The 13,107-nt window shown below is 55.5% G+C and overlaps 1 protein-coding gene across 1 annotated transcript in view; it reads right to left on the bottom strand.

Annotated features, from left to right (window-relative positions):
• Positions 1 to 4,579: 4,579 nt before the first annotated feature.
• Positions 4,580 to 13,107, bottom strand: part of WSCD2 (WSC domain containing 2) — a 16,355-nt gene continuing 7,827 nt past the window's right edge. The window contains 5 exon segments of the mRNA XM_010153664.1: positions 4,580 to 5,074; positions 8,214 to 8,414; positions 10,675 to 10,839; positions 11,812 to 11,986; positions 12,800 to 12,921. Of these exon segments, the coding sequence (XP_010151966.1) occupies positions 4,722 to 5,074; positions 8,214 to 8,414; positions 10,675 to 10,839; positions 11,812 to 11,986; positions 12,800 to 12,921 (1,016 nt within the window). The 3' untranslated portion in view covers positions 4,580 to 4,721.

Raw genomic sequence — 13,107 nt, 5'->3', positions numbered from 1 at the left:
CAGCCCCAGCCAGCCCCGCTCTGTGCCGACGGGGTGGCAGTCACCCAGCTGGGGGCTGCAGCCTGTTTTGGGGCAGGAGTTGGTGAAATCGGTAACTGGGGGTGCATCTGGGTTTAGCCTGTAAGAGTCAAGGGGTGAATGGGTTCCAGGGCCACCACCACCCCCATGAGACCTGCAATTAAGGGTGTCTTGGGGATTGTGATTTTTAAGGTTGATCAGGGCTGTCTGGGAAAGAAGCGCAGCAGGTTTCAGAGCTGGGAGACTGACCCCCAGCCCAAGACCCCCATGCCCAGCTTTGGGACCCTGACCCCCAACCCAAGACCGCCATGCCCATACTAGGACCCTGACCCCATCCCCGGATTCTGCTGTCAAGCCCAGGGACCCCCAGTCCAGAACCCCAGCACCAGCCCAGGACCCCAATCCACAACCCTGGGACCCCGTTCCCCAGCTGCTGCCATCCCATCTGTCCCCATCCCATGAGCCCATTAGGGTCCCACGTGCTGCAGGGCTCAGCACCCCCAGACCCCCGTTATGTTGCGGCAGCACATCAGGAGCCCACAGCCGGACCGGTCCTCGCCCAGCACATCCTCACAGTGTGCCAAACCTGCCTGGTGCCTTGCCAGGCCCCCTCCCTGCTGCTGCCACCCCATAATTACCCACCACTTGCAGAGCCCCAAAACATGGGGCTGGGTGTCATTTCACAGAAGCAGTTGGGAAATTACTCCAGAATATACCAAAATCATTTCTGTGGAACACATTACCATCCTTAATGACTGTTCTTTTTCAATTAGCTGTCACAGCCCTGAGATAAAGCTGTGCTTTCCTTCTCCAATAAATCACTCCCTTTATTTGGAACTGGAATTAAAAAGAAAAAAAGAATAAACATGTTCCCCTTTCCCTTTCCTCGATGCCAGGCGGGTTGCAGCCATGTTTAAATTATCTCCGCTGCATTCAGGCAGATCGCCAACTGTAAATTTTAAGGAACATAGTAAAGCCGATAAATAAACATGCTCCTTTTGTCGGGGATGAATATTACTGCTCCTCAGATTTATAACTTGCATCTCCCCTCCATTATAGAACCTTTGTGAAAGTGCTGTCGCAGCTTCTGTATCACGCTGCTGAGGTGGGTTATTTCCCTCTCATTTTAACAACAGCATGAACTTCGGATTTCATTTGGGAGGAAAGGGAGCCCCTTCCCACTGACCTGTTCTGAGCCCCCCGACTTGGCATCATTTGCATCGCTGGGCTCGTTGATCAGAACCCCCCTGAAATCATCCGCTGCCTTTGCCAGGGAAGGGAACCCTGTCCCGTGTGACTCTCCAGCACCAGCTCCTCCAGCATCATCTCCTCAGTCACAGGGACTGGCCTGTTGAGCGCAAAACCCACACGGAATTGGGGGAGATGCAGGGAGTTTTGGTGCAGACACCGTTGCTAGGGCAACAACTGAGTAACCCCTCCAGTGCGGGAGGAAGGATGCTGCAGCCTCTACCAGCGCAAGACCTGGGAGGCAGGAAAACTATCCTGGGGGTAAGATATTCCAGTAAAAGGATGATTTTTAATGCAGGAAGCCTGGGAGTGGGGTGGGTGGGGTGGGGTGGCTCAGAGTTACTCCTCCCAGCAACCACCACCCTCATCTTGGAGCCAGCTGCTCCTGCTCAAGGATGCTCAGGGCTCGCCGAGGCTGAGTCAAGTGGAAAGATCTGATGCTTGTAAAAGTCATCGTGGAAACGCTGAGCATTGCCTACCCTGCCTGCACATCTCGGTGCTCTCCAGCGAGCCAGGCTAACGGCATCACGGAGGCAGCGAGCAGGGTGGCTATTAAATGTCAAGAGCTTGGCACATGGAAACGATGCAGAAAGGGTGGTTGGTTGCTCTTTCCAGGGGTAATAGAAATGTCATTATTGCCGGCCCGTCCCACATAGCAAAAAAAACAGCCAGGCATTTAATAAATAAAATAAACCATAAATCTTTGGTTTCTGCTTGCAGCTTGGCTGTGTACGGGGGGAGCAGCCGCAGGCAGGACGGGGAGCGCTGCTCCTGCCTCAGCTGGCGCCGAGGGGAAGGCACGGACCCCTGTAAGTGAGGGGGTGCGTGTGTGTGCAGCCAGATGTGCAGCACACACCTGGGGGGATAACAACTTCCAATTGCGCCATGTCATTGCAAATAAAAAAGAAAAAAAGAAGCAATTGCGGTGAACTAAAGGCATTAAGCTCCAGTGATCCTTAAAACCCTAAAAAGGGGGGGGGAAATATAAAGTTAAGCTATTGCTGGTGCTCAGGGAGTTTCCTCTGTCCTTTTGCTATCGGCTCTGAAGGGTTTGGTAGAGGCTGTGTGGATGGGGGGATCCCCAGGCTAGGGGCAGCCCCCCCCCACCTCCCTTTCCGCCTTACAAGCTGCAGCCCAGTCCCAGAGCGTGGCAGCTGCACGCGATGTTGTCTCTTAATTGTTTTATCTTGGAGATTAATTGGCTTTTGGGGGTTTAATTACTTCCGAGGGGCGGAAGGGAATGCCGTCTCTTCCGCAGATGATGCCTGTCAGAACAAATCACACCCGGCGTGCGTCTTGATCCCTGCAAACCCGACAGCTATAAAAACACCCCAAGGATTCCACCAACTCCAGGTAAGAGGGGCATCGGGTAAGGGAAAAGGAATAAATCGCATCGAGCCTGCTCTTGCTATGGAGCCAAGGAAGGATGGGAGGCAACCAGGATGAAGCCCACAGTAAATCTCCCCGCTCCCACCACGCACCCACATAAACCTGTCTTCAAGGACACTGTAAAGGTAATAAAACGCCCAAGAAGGAGGCACTTTGGTTGCGTTGTCAGTGGTTTAGATGCGGGAATAACATTAATGTGATTAAAGGCAGGGGGAGGACCCGTCTGCCACTTGCTCCCGCATCCTGGGGGACGCCCAGCATCTGGTCAGGGATGGGTGGGGGTGCTGGGGTCCTCAGGTGGCCCCACAAACACACGGGAAGGCAGAATAGCAACAAAAACTCTCCTTTAATAGCTGGATTGACCTGAGGATTTGTTCTGACCGAGGTAGGCGGCCCCAGCGCCGCAGTGAGCAAAGGAGCGTGGGGTCAACTCGATTCCCACTGCCGGGACGGGGCTCACCCACTCTCCTAGAAAACCTCCAGCCATTTGTCAAGGGAAGAGTTAAAAACAGGGCAGCTGCTCCCTATAAACACATTCTCCCACCTCCGTGCAAAGAAATGGGGACGGGGAGCCCCCCAGCCCTGGCATCGCTGCCCACGTCTGCTCCGTACGCATGTTAGAAAAATATATTTTATTTAAATTTTTCCTTTTTTCCCATGGAGTTTTCTTCTCTCTCTTTGAATATAGATTGAGCGGTGTCTCTAGATTTCAACCCCTCTATTTCTATCAAGAGTTAAAAGCCGATCGTTAAATACCTAACTCTAGAAAAGGCTGCGTACAATATATGGCTTTTGCACCTACATCCAAAGGGGACTTGCAGGTTGGAAGGAGGGGAGGGAGCTCGTTTGCGGCAAAGCCAGGACAGGGATGGGCTGGGAGGGTGGCACGGCGAGAGGGACAGCTGGGGACTGCATGCAGCTCATCACAAAGCCAGCCTGGTGAAGCGCATCTTCCCGATGCGCACGGAGATCCTTTGGTTTTGCCTGCTCGTGGGCAGGCAGCGGGTGAGGGTGCGGGCAGGGCACCAGGGACACGGGCAGGATCTGGCTGGAGGGACACCAAAAAGCTCAGCCCCAGGATTTGCTCCCCGCTGCTGCAAGGGCTTGATGTGGCTGGGCTGCAGCATGGTCCCTGCTCATGGCCCCCAAAGCTGCTTCTGTGGGGGCTCTTCTGGGTCATGAGCTTTCAAAAGGAGGCACGGATGCGCTTTTCTGTCCCAGAATCTCTTTTGTCCAGGGCCAACATCCCCATCTTAAGCATCACCCACTTGCATGGGGGTGGCTCCCACCCGCAGCCCACGGACGGGGGTCACAGGCTGCCCCAGGGAACCGGGATGGAGCAGCGACCGCACGGATGGAGCAGCAAGATCAGCTGGAGCTGGGAACACCAGCCTTGCCCCAGAGACCCCCCCCAGTCCTCAGGCTCAGGGAGGGTCCCCTGCGGTCCCAAGGGAGGGAGACATAGCTACCTTGTTTGGAAATAGCACTCTCCCCGATTCAACACTCCCACTCCCCATAACCTCTGATCCAGACACACAGAAGCCCCTGCTGTGCCAACCCCCACCCCACTCATTCCCTTGGGAAGGCCGATGGGCTCCATCCAGGGATGGGCAGCAGCCTTCCAGAGCCAGCCAAGAAACAAGGGGAGTTTGGAAATACCCATCCCAGGGGAGCTCAGCTCCAGCGATCCATCAGCCAGCAGATCCATCAGGCACGGCACGAGCAACGCAGTATCCCCACCAGACAGCCCAGAGGGATGGGCACAAATATCCCACTGCGCTACAAACAGGGCTGCGGCAGCCGAAACGGGGGCAGGATGGAGCACGGACCCTGCGGTGAAGAAGGCACCGTGCATCCCTGTGCCCGGGTCCACATCGGCGTCGGCCAAGCAAGCTCAGCGATGGCTGGGGACCGTTGGTTGCTCATGCAGGGAGTTGATTAACAGCTAATAGCAGCAGATGGAGAATTAAACGGAAAACCACCCACTGGGTGGAAGTAGGCAGAGGCTGGGAACACTGAGCCTCTCCTCGCCACGCAGGGTCAGGTCCCCCCCGCCGCCGTCACCATCATCTCGGGTAATAGTCATCCGGGACCCCCGAGAGGTTTCGGAGTTTCAGAGCTGTGTCTACCGTTTTGATGTAGCCGCTGATCGTCTTCCTCATCTCGGGGGTGTAAGGGTCATACTCCAATTTTCGCAAGCCAGATCGCTTGAAGTTGCCGTCCTTCTGTCCCTCGACGCAGAGCAGCCTGTCCTCGCAGGCGGCGATGCCCAGCAGCCCCACCATCCGCTGCAGCTGGACAAAGAGGTCCCGCTTCAGGTCCTCAAAGTGAACCACCAGCACCTTCTTGCCGTAGCGCAGCCAGTCGAGGGTGTGGGTCGCCCACCACGGCGCATAGTTCGCCACGAACTCCGGCCACTCTGGACGGAGCAGAGGATGTGGTTAGTGGGTGCCCCCCTGGCATCCCCTGCTTGCTGAAACCTTTCAATATCATCCTTCTTGCTAATTGATACTCCCATAAAAATCAGGTGGTAAAAGGGATAATGAAACGTCAATAATAAGCCACAACTCTCCTGGCAGTGCCGTATACATCTATCTCATGATGCATAAAAGCTCTGGGTATCTGCCTCTTCCTCTTGTCCTCCCCACAAAACCAATGCCTGATTAATAGCTGCTGAAACCTTTCAATATCATCCTTCTTGCTAATTGATACTCCCATAAAAATCAGGTGGTAAAAGGGATAATGAAACGTCAATAATAAGCCACAACTCTCCTGGCAGTGCCGTATACATCTATCTCATGATGCATAAAAGCTCTGGGTATCTGCCTCTTCCTCTTGTCCTCCCCACAAAACCAATGCCTGATTAATAGCTTAACTGTATTTAATTCCCTGAAGAATCATTAAACACAGTATCTGTTTCATTAAACAGATACAGGACAATTCACCTTGTGTAATCATATCACATAAAACTTTGCTTTGGAACTGCTCCAGGGATATCGTAAAATTAATGTCACAGAACCAAAGGGGGATTTGACGGTGCCCACAGCCACCGCGGCTCCAAGCAGGACTAAGAACAGGGCAGAGGGAAGGAAAATTCCCCTTCCCCCCAGCACCTGCAGCCACCGGCGAGGATGGGGAGAGGGCATGGCTTTTTCCCCAAGTTGCCCCAAAATTACTTCTTGGGAAAAGGAAATGGTTTGGAGAGCCGAGAGGGAGCAAGGGGCTGCCTACAGGGAAGACTGGGGATGGGACCCCCCGCCCCTTCTTAATTACTCACCTTTAATCACTCTGGTTTTGTCCTCTGGCTGATTTATTTACCCAGACACCCAAGCGCGAATTGCAAACCTGGCACAAATGAACTGTGCCACTCAGCGCTGGAGGGAGGGCAGGGTGGGTGCTGATGGTCCCACAGGGACCCCCAGGGTCCTCCACCCGCTGAGCCCCCATGCAGGGTCAGCAAAATGGGGGTCTCCGACCCCTGCCTGGTGCCAAACCGTGTCTCTCAACAACTCTCCCAGCCCAAGTCAAGTCCTCAAGTGTTGGAAAATCTCCATCTTTCTGGGCAAGATGTTCCAAAGGCCAATTAACCTGACAATTAATCCATCAGCTAATTACACCGTACATCCTCTGGACAGAATTTGGCAACGTATTTTGATGCAGACCCAAATTGGACCATGCTGGGGTGGAGGGAAGGGTCCCCTCTGCGTAGCCTCCCCGCTCCTCAGGGCCACAAAGTGTGGGACAGACATGGAGGTGTTGGAAAAGCTCAGGAAAGGTCCCGTGGTGCAAGGGCTCCAGCCAGGGATCGATCGCCCTGCATTCCCAATCCTGTGTATCTTCAATTTGCAGTGGTGCTTTGGGGTGCAGCAGGTGGGGATGAAATCTAGCAAGAGGCTCATACCCAAATATGGTGGGGGGGATACCAGCACAGGGACCTGCCCTGGAAGAAAAGCCACCGAGGCAGCAGTGGGGCATTCCTCTTCCCTGGTTTTATGGGATGGGGCGGTGGGGGGAGCAGGGCTGGGCCCTCTCCGGCGCTGCAAGCACATGGTGATAACGAAATCCAGGCACATAACGGCAACAACAGCAAAATCTCCCCTTAAATAAACTCTGAATTAAGGGTAGCAGATGTTCAATCAAGCTAAATATTTTAACTCTTTCCAAGGAAGTCAATTCCACAACAGCAATTTGTAAATTGCCATAATTAACAAGCCTCCGCCATACGCCTGTGTATGGGAAAGGTAGTGTCTGCGGAGCAGCTGGGCGCACAGACACAGCACCCTGCTCCGTAGGGATGGGCTGGCGGCTGCCACCGAGACAGGGAGAGCGGCACAGGGGGTTCCCCCAGCCGGGGATTTTGAATCACAGAATCACAGACTGGTTTGGGTTGGGAGGGACCGTAAATCCCACCGGCAGGGACACCTTCCACTAGACCAGGTTGCTCCAAGCCTCATCCAGCCTGGCCTTGGACACTTCCAGGGATGGGGCATCCACAGCTTCTCTGGGCAACCTGTCCCAGTGCTCCCCACCCTCTGTGGGAAGAACTTCTTCCCGATGTCCAATCTAAACCTCCCCACTTTCAGTTTAAGCCCGTTACCCCTTGTCCTGTCACTACAAGCCCCTGTAAAACGTCCTCCCCCGATTTCTTGTAGCCCCCCCAGGTACTGGAAGGTGCTATATATATATAATTTGCAGGCACCGCACATGGGCTGGGTCCGTCCTGTGCCTCTGCCCTGGGAAAGGACAGAAAACCGGAGCTTGGAGCAGATCTCCCTCCTGCTCACTAGAAATTCGGGCGCGTGTGAGATCGCACGGGACAGCAGAGCCGGAGCGGAGCTGCTGGCTGGGAGAAGGACAGAGGCGAGTCACCCGGCAGCGGCAGGTACTGCTGCCTCAGTGAGCTGTGGGGTTTGTTCCCACCCCACTCTCTGCTGGGGAAGGGGGCTGCCCATCCTCTCCTGACACACACCCTGGGCAGGGTGGTCCAGCTGGGATCCGGCTTTGGCACAGCACGGAGATGCTGCAGCCTGCTCCAGCGCATGCGCCCACCAAGAGATGGAATATCCATGTCTGATGGATCCTGTGACTTTTTTAGCCTCTCCTTGCTCTCTTACTGCCCAGCCAAGCGTTCAGGCCAGCTGCCCATGGCCTCGAAGAGCTGCTCCGAAGAAGGGACAGAGTTTGGGTCCTTGGGGTCCTGCACACCCCACCCATTCCCTCCCACTGACACTAAGCTGCTGTCACACTCATGTCCTGGGGCACTGCAACCCCTCTGCTGCTGCCCTTGTGACCCGGCACAGCACCGAACGGCCGAGCATCCCTGCTTCCCCATCCCATACCACCCTCGGACAGGAACCCTCCACCGCGCCAGGCAATGCTGCCGGTTGTGCCAGGAGATGGACATGGGGACCCCAAAGGGGTGGCACAGCCCAGGCTTCCCCCATAGAGCCAGACTTGGGCTCTGCTGGGCTTTAGGAACAGTTTTATAGCTCAGGCAGCCGGGCTGGAGGTCGCCCACCTGGGTCCCGGGGCAGAAGCAGCCAAACCCACCAACCTACCTTTGCCCTTCCAGTGGGCGTGAGCCGCGAAACCGATGTGCCCCCCGTATTTGCGGTTGAACTCCGCCATCAGAGCCTTGTAGGGGTTTCGGATGAGCAGGATGGCCGAATCAAAAGATTCAATCTCCTTCTGGCCGCTCTCATGGGTTTTGATGCAAATCGTCCTCCCGCTTCGCCAGTGGTCCCTCTCACCCTTGAACCCTGCCAGGACGGAGCAAGCGGGCGCCTGAGAGGCAGCTGATAGAAATACTAAAACCGAGCTGTGGAAAGGGAATGATGTGGGGATGCAGCCTGCAAAATACAGCTGGATAAAAGCAGTTGGGGCTTGAAGTAGAATTTTCACTACTCACCTCAATGGAAATAATTCATTTGCCTGAGTTAGGAGTCAAGCCATGATGTAAAATTCATGTACAAGAGGGTGGGCAGCAGGCACGGGCACCGAGCAGGGCTGCCTCCTCCCAGCCGTGCTCGTCTCTTCTCAACAAGATGGTCTGTCATAGCCTGATACTGCAGAGCCCAGCTTTCTTCCAGAGCAAAGCACGCTGGCATTAAATAACTGCACACTGCATTAATGTACCTTATGCTTATGTTGGTGGGGTCAAGAACCTGATTTTATGTTGGTGGGGTCAAGAACTTGTTTTTATAGCAATGATCTCTCTGGCCACGGCATTTAAATCAATTAAGAAGGGTAAAATCCCCAGGCTCGTGGGGCTGCAGATGAGCCCCGGGGCTGCAATGATGCCATGGGGGGGTTCAGAAAGGGGACCGCCACCCCCCATGTCCCCTGCAAGGAGTATTGAGGCTGAGCCCAGCATCACCCCCAGCCCCTGCAAAGCACAACCTAAACTACCTGGGAGCAGTGTGTCGGCGGCAGAGCTGCACTGAGGGGGAGATAAGCTGTAAGTAGCTGTATTACATCAATTATAGATGTGTAATTTGCTTTCGGCAGCCACGCCGCGCGATGCGGGGATGGGATGGCTAATCTGCCAGTTGCTTGGATACCTCCGGGCCCTCCGACGCACTCAGCCTGGAATAGACACGAAACCCCTGCTCGGTTGGATAAGCAAAACCTCGCCGAGGCTTTCGACCAGTGATGCTCCCCTCCGTGGGACACACGATATCGGCTGCACCCCGTGTGGGTGCTGGAACTTGGGGGCTGAGGTAGTCCAGGCTCTCTCCCTCAGTGCAGAGGGGGATCCATCTCCACCTCAGAAAGGCTGAATTTGGCAAATCTCGAAGACATGTGCATCGCTGCCTACGGTGTTGGGCCAGAGGGGCTTTAGGGGTACCCCACGTACAGACCTCGGGCGGCTATGCGGGTACCCTGGGTACAGACCCCCTCAGCTACGTGGGTACCTCAGGTACCGATCCCAGCTCTGCCACAGCCAAGGAGAGAAGGAAGATTTCCTCACAGAGACACAAAAGGGAAAAGCAGGAGAAACCTCGAAGGTTTACAAATAAAACTATCGTAAATGGCTACAAAATGCGGGAACTGGTCTTCTCCCTCCCCCTTGCAGTATGGATGTGTTGTTCTGCCTGGAAATGTTTTGTGCCTGTCTCAAGCCTCCTTTGGGTTGAAATGTACCCTCGCTGCTTAATTCAGGGTCCCCAAAGCCCACGTGCTACCAGCCCTCGCACCAACAGGGTGGGCACAGCGCTGCTGCTTTGTCCTGGAGGGCACGAGGGGTGGGAGCGACAGCCCATTTACTGGGTAAGTATCTGTGTGACCAAATCCTTCAGCCCAGGGAGAGCAGGCAGATGAGATCGGCTCCCTTCTCCATCCCCCTATGAGCCCGTCAGTGCTTTTTGCACTGTGGGTATTCATTAATTTGGGTGTCAGTGTTCCCTGGGTGCCCTGATTAATTTTATCTGCAGCTACTCAGGAACCACACACAGACATTTGTCCTCTGGAATGCTGGTGCCACCAGCACCACCCACTCCCAAGTCCTGAATCTGGAAGGCTTCATGAGACCTCCTCACTACACAGCCGTGACTTTCATTTGCTTCTCACTGTATGCAACCCAGAATGAGAATTCCAAGCCCAACAACACCAACTCCTGGGGAAATCTGACCACAAAACCCCAACAAGCCTTCTCTTGGGGCACAAAATGCAGGAATGTCCTTATTTGCCAGGGTTGGAGCCACTCCAGTTCCACTAGAAAGCTTCAACCCCCACGGCAGGTTAAAAACCACCAGCATGATGGAGAAACCCCAGTTCTGCCCCAAATTGGTCCTGGTCGAGGTTAGTGGGCAGCACAGGGGGGTTACGGGCAGGACACAAGCGACACCGGGTCCCTCTGATACCCTTTGAACCAGGACAGCACAAACCACCCCACGGAGCAGCACCAGTGGTGGTGCCCAGCTCTGCCCTCCACTTCCTGCAGACCCAAGGGATGGCACCAGGACCTGCTCCTGGCTCAGGTGGGACTGGTGCCCGCCCAGCGATGAATCCCTCCCTCACCTTTGTTGTAGAGAGACCCATCGAAGTAGTAGCTGCCGGTGTAAAAGCCGGTGGCCAGCTCGATGAGGTGGCGTGCCCAGGTGTTGCCAGCGCCGGGGAAGCTGGCCAGGGCCACCAGCTGCTTGGCACGGGTTGGGAGGAACCTCCTGTCCATGCAGCGGTTGTCTGCAGCGAGAACCAGCAAGTCAGAGCTGCAGCACGGTAACATGCTTTTCCTACGGAGATCCCTCTTCCTTACGGCATGCTCCTACCTCCTGGGGAGATGCTGGGGCAGGGTGCAAGGAGGTGGCTGCCATAGGGAAAGGTGCTCTGCCTAAAGCACACAGGGATACCCCAAAGAGTCCTGAACACTCCAAAGAGTCCTAAAACACCCCAAAAAGTCCTGGGAAGAGGGCAGGAGGTGCTCTGCCATACCGGCTGCCTGCTGCCTGCATGATTAGGGGAGTGTGAGTAACACGGATGTACTTGCCAAGCAACGCTCCTGCTTTTTATATCCAGGAACGCACAGGCGTTTCCAGCACGGCCTCAAACACTGAAGCAGGGATCATGTTGAGACTGAGCCTCTCTGAAGCAAAACCACCTGAACTTGGGTTCTCATTTAGTCCACTCAGCCCTTTTGTCTCCCAGTAACAGGTTTCCCCTCTCCCTGTGCTCCTCTGCCTCCATCAGTCCCACAGCTGGGACTTGCAGGGTGGTGGGGGACAGGAGCGCTCTCTGCACAGCATCCCAGGGACTTTCTCCCCAGTCACAGCCCACAGCCTTTCTTCCCCAGTATTTTTCCCTGGAGCCTGTCCGCCCTGGCTGGCAAAGCTCCGGCTCACTGGTACTGCCAGTGACAAGGAGGGACAAGCACCAGCAAGGAAGGATTCTGCTGGAGGCAGATGGCAAACTGCTCTCCCTTGCAGCTGAGTCAGGCAGTAATTAAAGCTATTTGTTCAGGGGAGGATTGATTTCCCAGGAAATTAAAATAAATGGTAATTTTTAATGAAAGCCAAATAGATGCTGCAAGCTCATGCTCACTTTCTGTCGGTGTTCCTGGGAAAGGGTCGGGAAAACGATGCTGGGCACCCAAGCCCGAGTGGTCCCTGCCCAACCCCCTGCCCGGCAGCAGGCAGAGCGAGCCCAGTGCCAGCTCACCTTGCACTTGGGTCTGGTAGACGAGGAGGTATTCGGCGGTGCCGCAGCTCTCAAACTCCTCGCCGGCGCATTTCTGGGCGCAGAGCTGCTCGTCCTCGCGCTCGTGCAGGGTGAAGAGCGTGGTGGGGAAGCCGCAGCGGCACGTGGTCCCGGCCAGGGCCGACAGCGGGTACTCCTGCGGGGACAGGCAGAGGGAGGGCAGCCAGCAGCACCACCGCGGTTCCTCCTGGCAGACCAAATCCACCCAAGCCCTGATTTCCTGCAGCACAGGCGAGCTGCCTGCTGGCAGAGCCACGGCACACCATTTGTGGGTTTGCCACCCGCACTGAGGTTACGGTGAGCCCATGGATGACCCCGTGGCAGCCTCGCTGGTGTTGCCAAGCCCGGAGTTACGAGGCCCGTTGGGCAGGTGATTTACTGTCAGGCTGTGGCAGTGCCAGGTTAACCGAGGGGCCCCGGTTATTTACACCTCCCAGCCCCAGCTCTCCGGGCAGTGATGGGAACGTGGAGCTGATGATGGATCAGCCGCTCCTATTTAACTGGTGTGATGGTTTATTCCCCACCATCCTCTGCCAGGGAGGCTACAAAGGGAGGACAGGACTGTCCCCACCTGCAGCCCTTTCTCTTCCTCTGCCTGATAATTTACCTAATTTTAATTAATAAATACTCCAGCAATGCCCCCTGTCAGCCTTTTCCCTGCCTGCTTATAGGCATCGTGCCCCAGGAGCAAACGGCAGCATCCCTGGACCAGAGCATCACCCCACAATGCTCCTGTCCAAGCCCCCCCAGTCTGGGGGGCTGCTGCCTGCTGGGGGGAGGGGAAGCAAAGCCATGGGGAGCAGGCAGGGCAGGCAGTGGGGGTCAATTTGATAATTTGTGGTTTGGATATACAATTATTAGAATAAATCAGATTAAAATTTACCCAGTGTGACCCTGTCTGATGAAGATTTAGATGATTAAGCTTTCAACCTGCACCCTCCCCCGGTACCTTCTCGGTGCAGAAGTCCACACACTTGTCCACAGACATGTTCAGCATGAGCTGGCTGACGGGCAGGGCGATGGAGACGTTGTCCGGCTGGCGGAAGCAGCCCCGGAATATCGCACTGCCATCTGCGAGGGAGAGAGGCCACAGTGGTGTGGACAGCGATGCTGGCCTGGCCACGAGGAGCAGGGGCTGCACCCCAAAAATGGTGCCGCTACCATGCTGTGTGGCCCAGGCTTGAGAGCAAGAGTCTGAGTGTCCCAGCATCCGCATCCCTGTCCCCCACTGCTCCTCTCCAGCCGCCCATCGGCACA

This window comes from Eurypyga helias, unplaced genomic scaffold, assembly GCF_000690775.1.
Source record: "Eurypyga helias isolate BGI_N326 unplaced genomic scaffold, ASM69077v1 scaffold25316, whole genome shotgun sequence".
Lineage (NCBI taxonomy): Eukaryota > Metazoa > Chordata > Aves > Eurypygiformes > Eurypygidae > Eurypyga > Eurypyga helias.
This window is presented reverse-complemented; position numbering and strand designations above follow the sequence as displayed.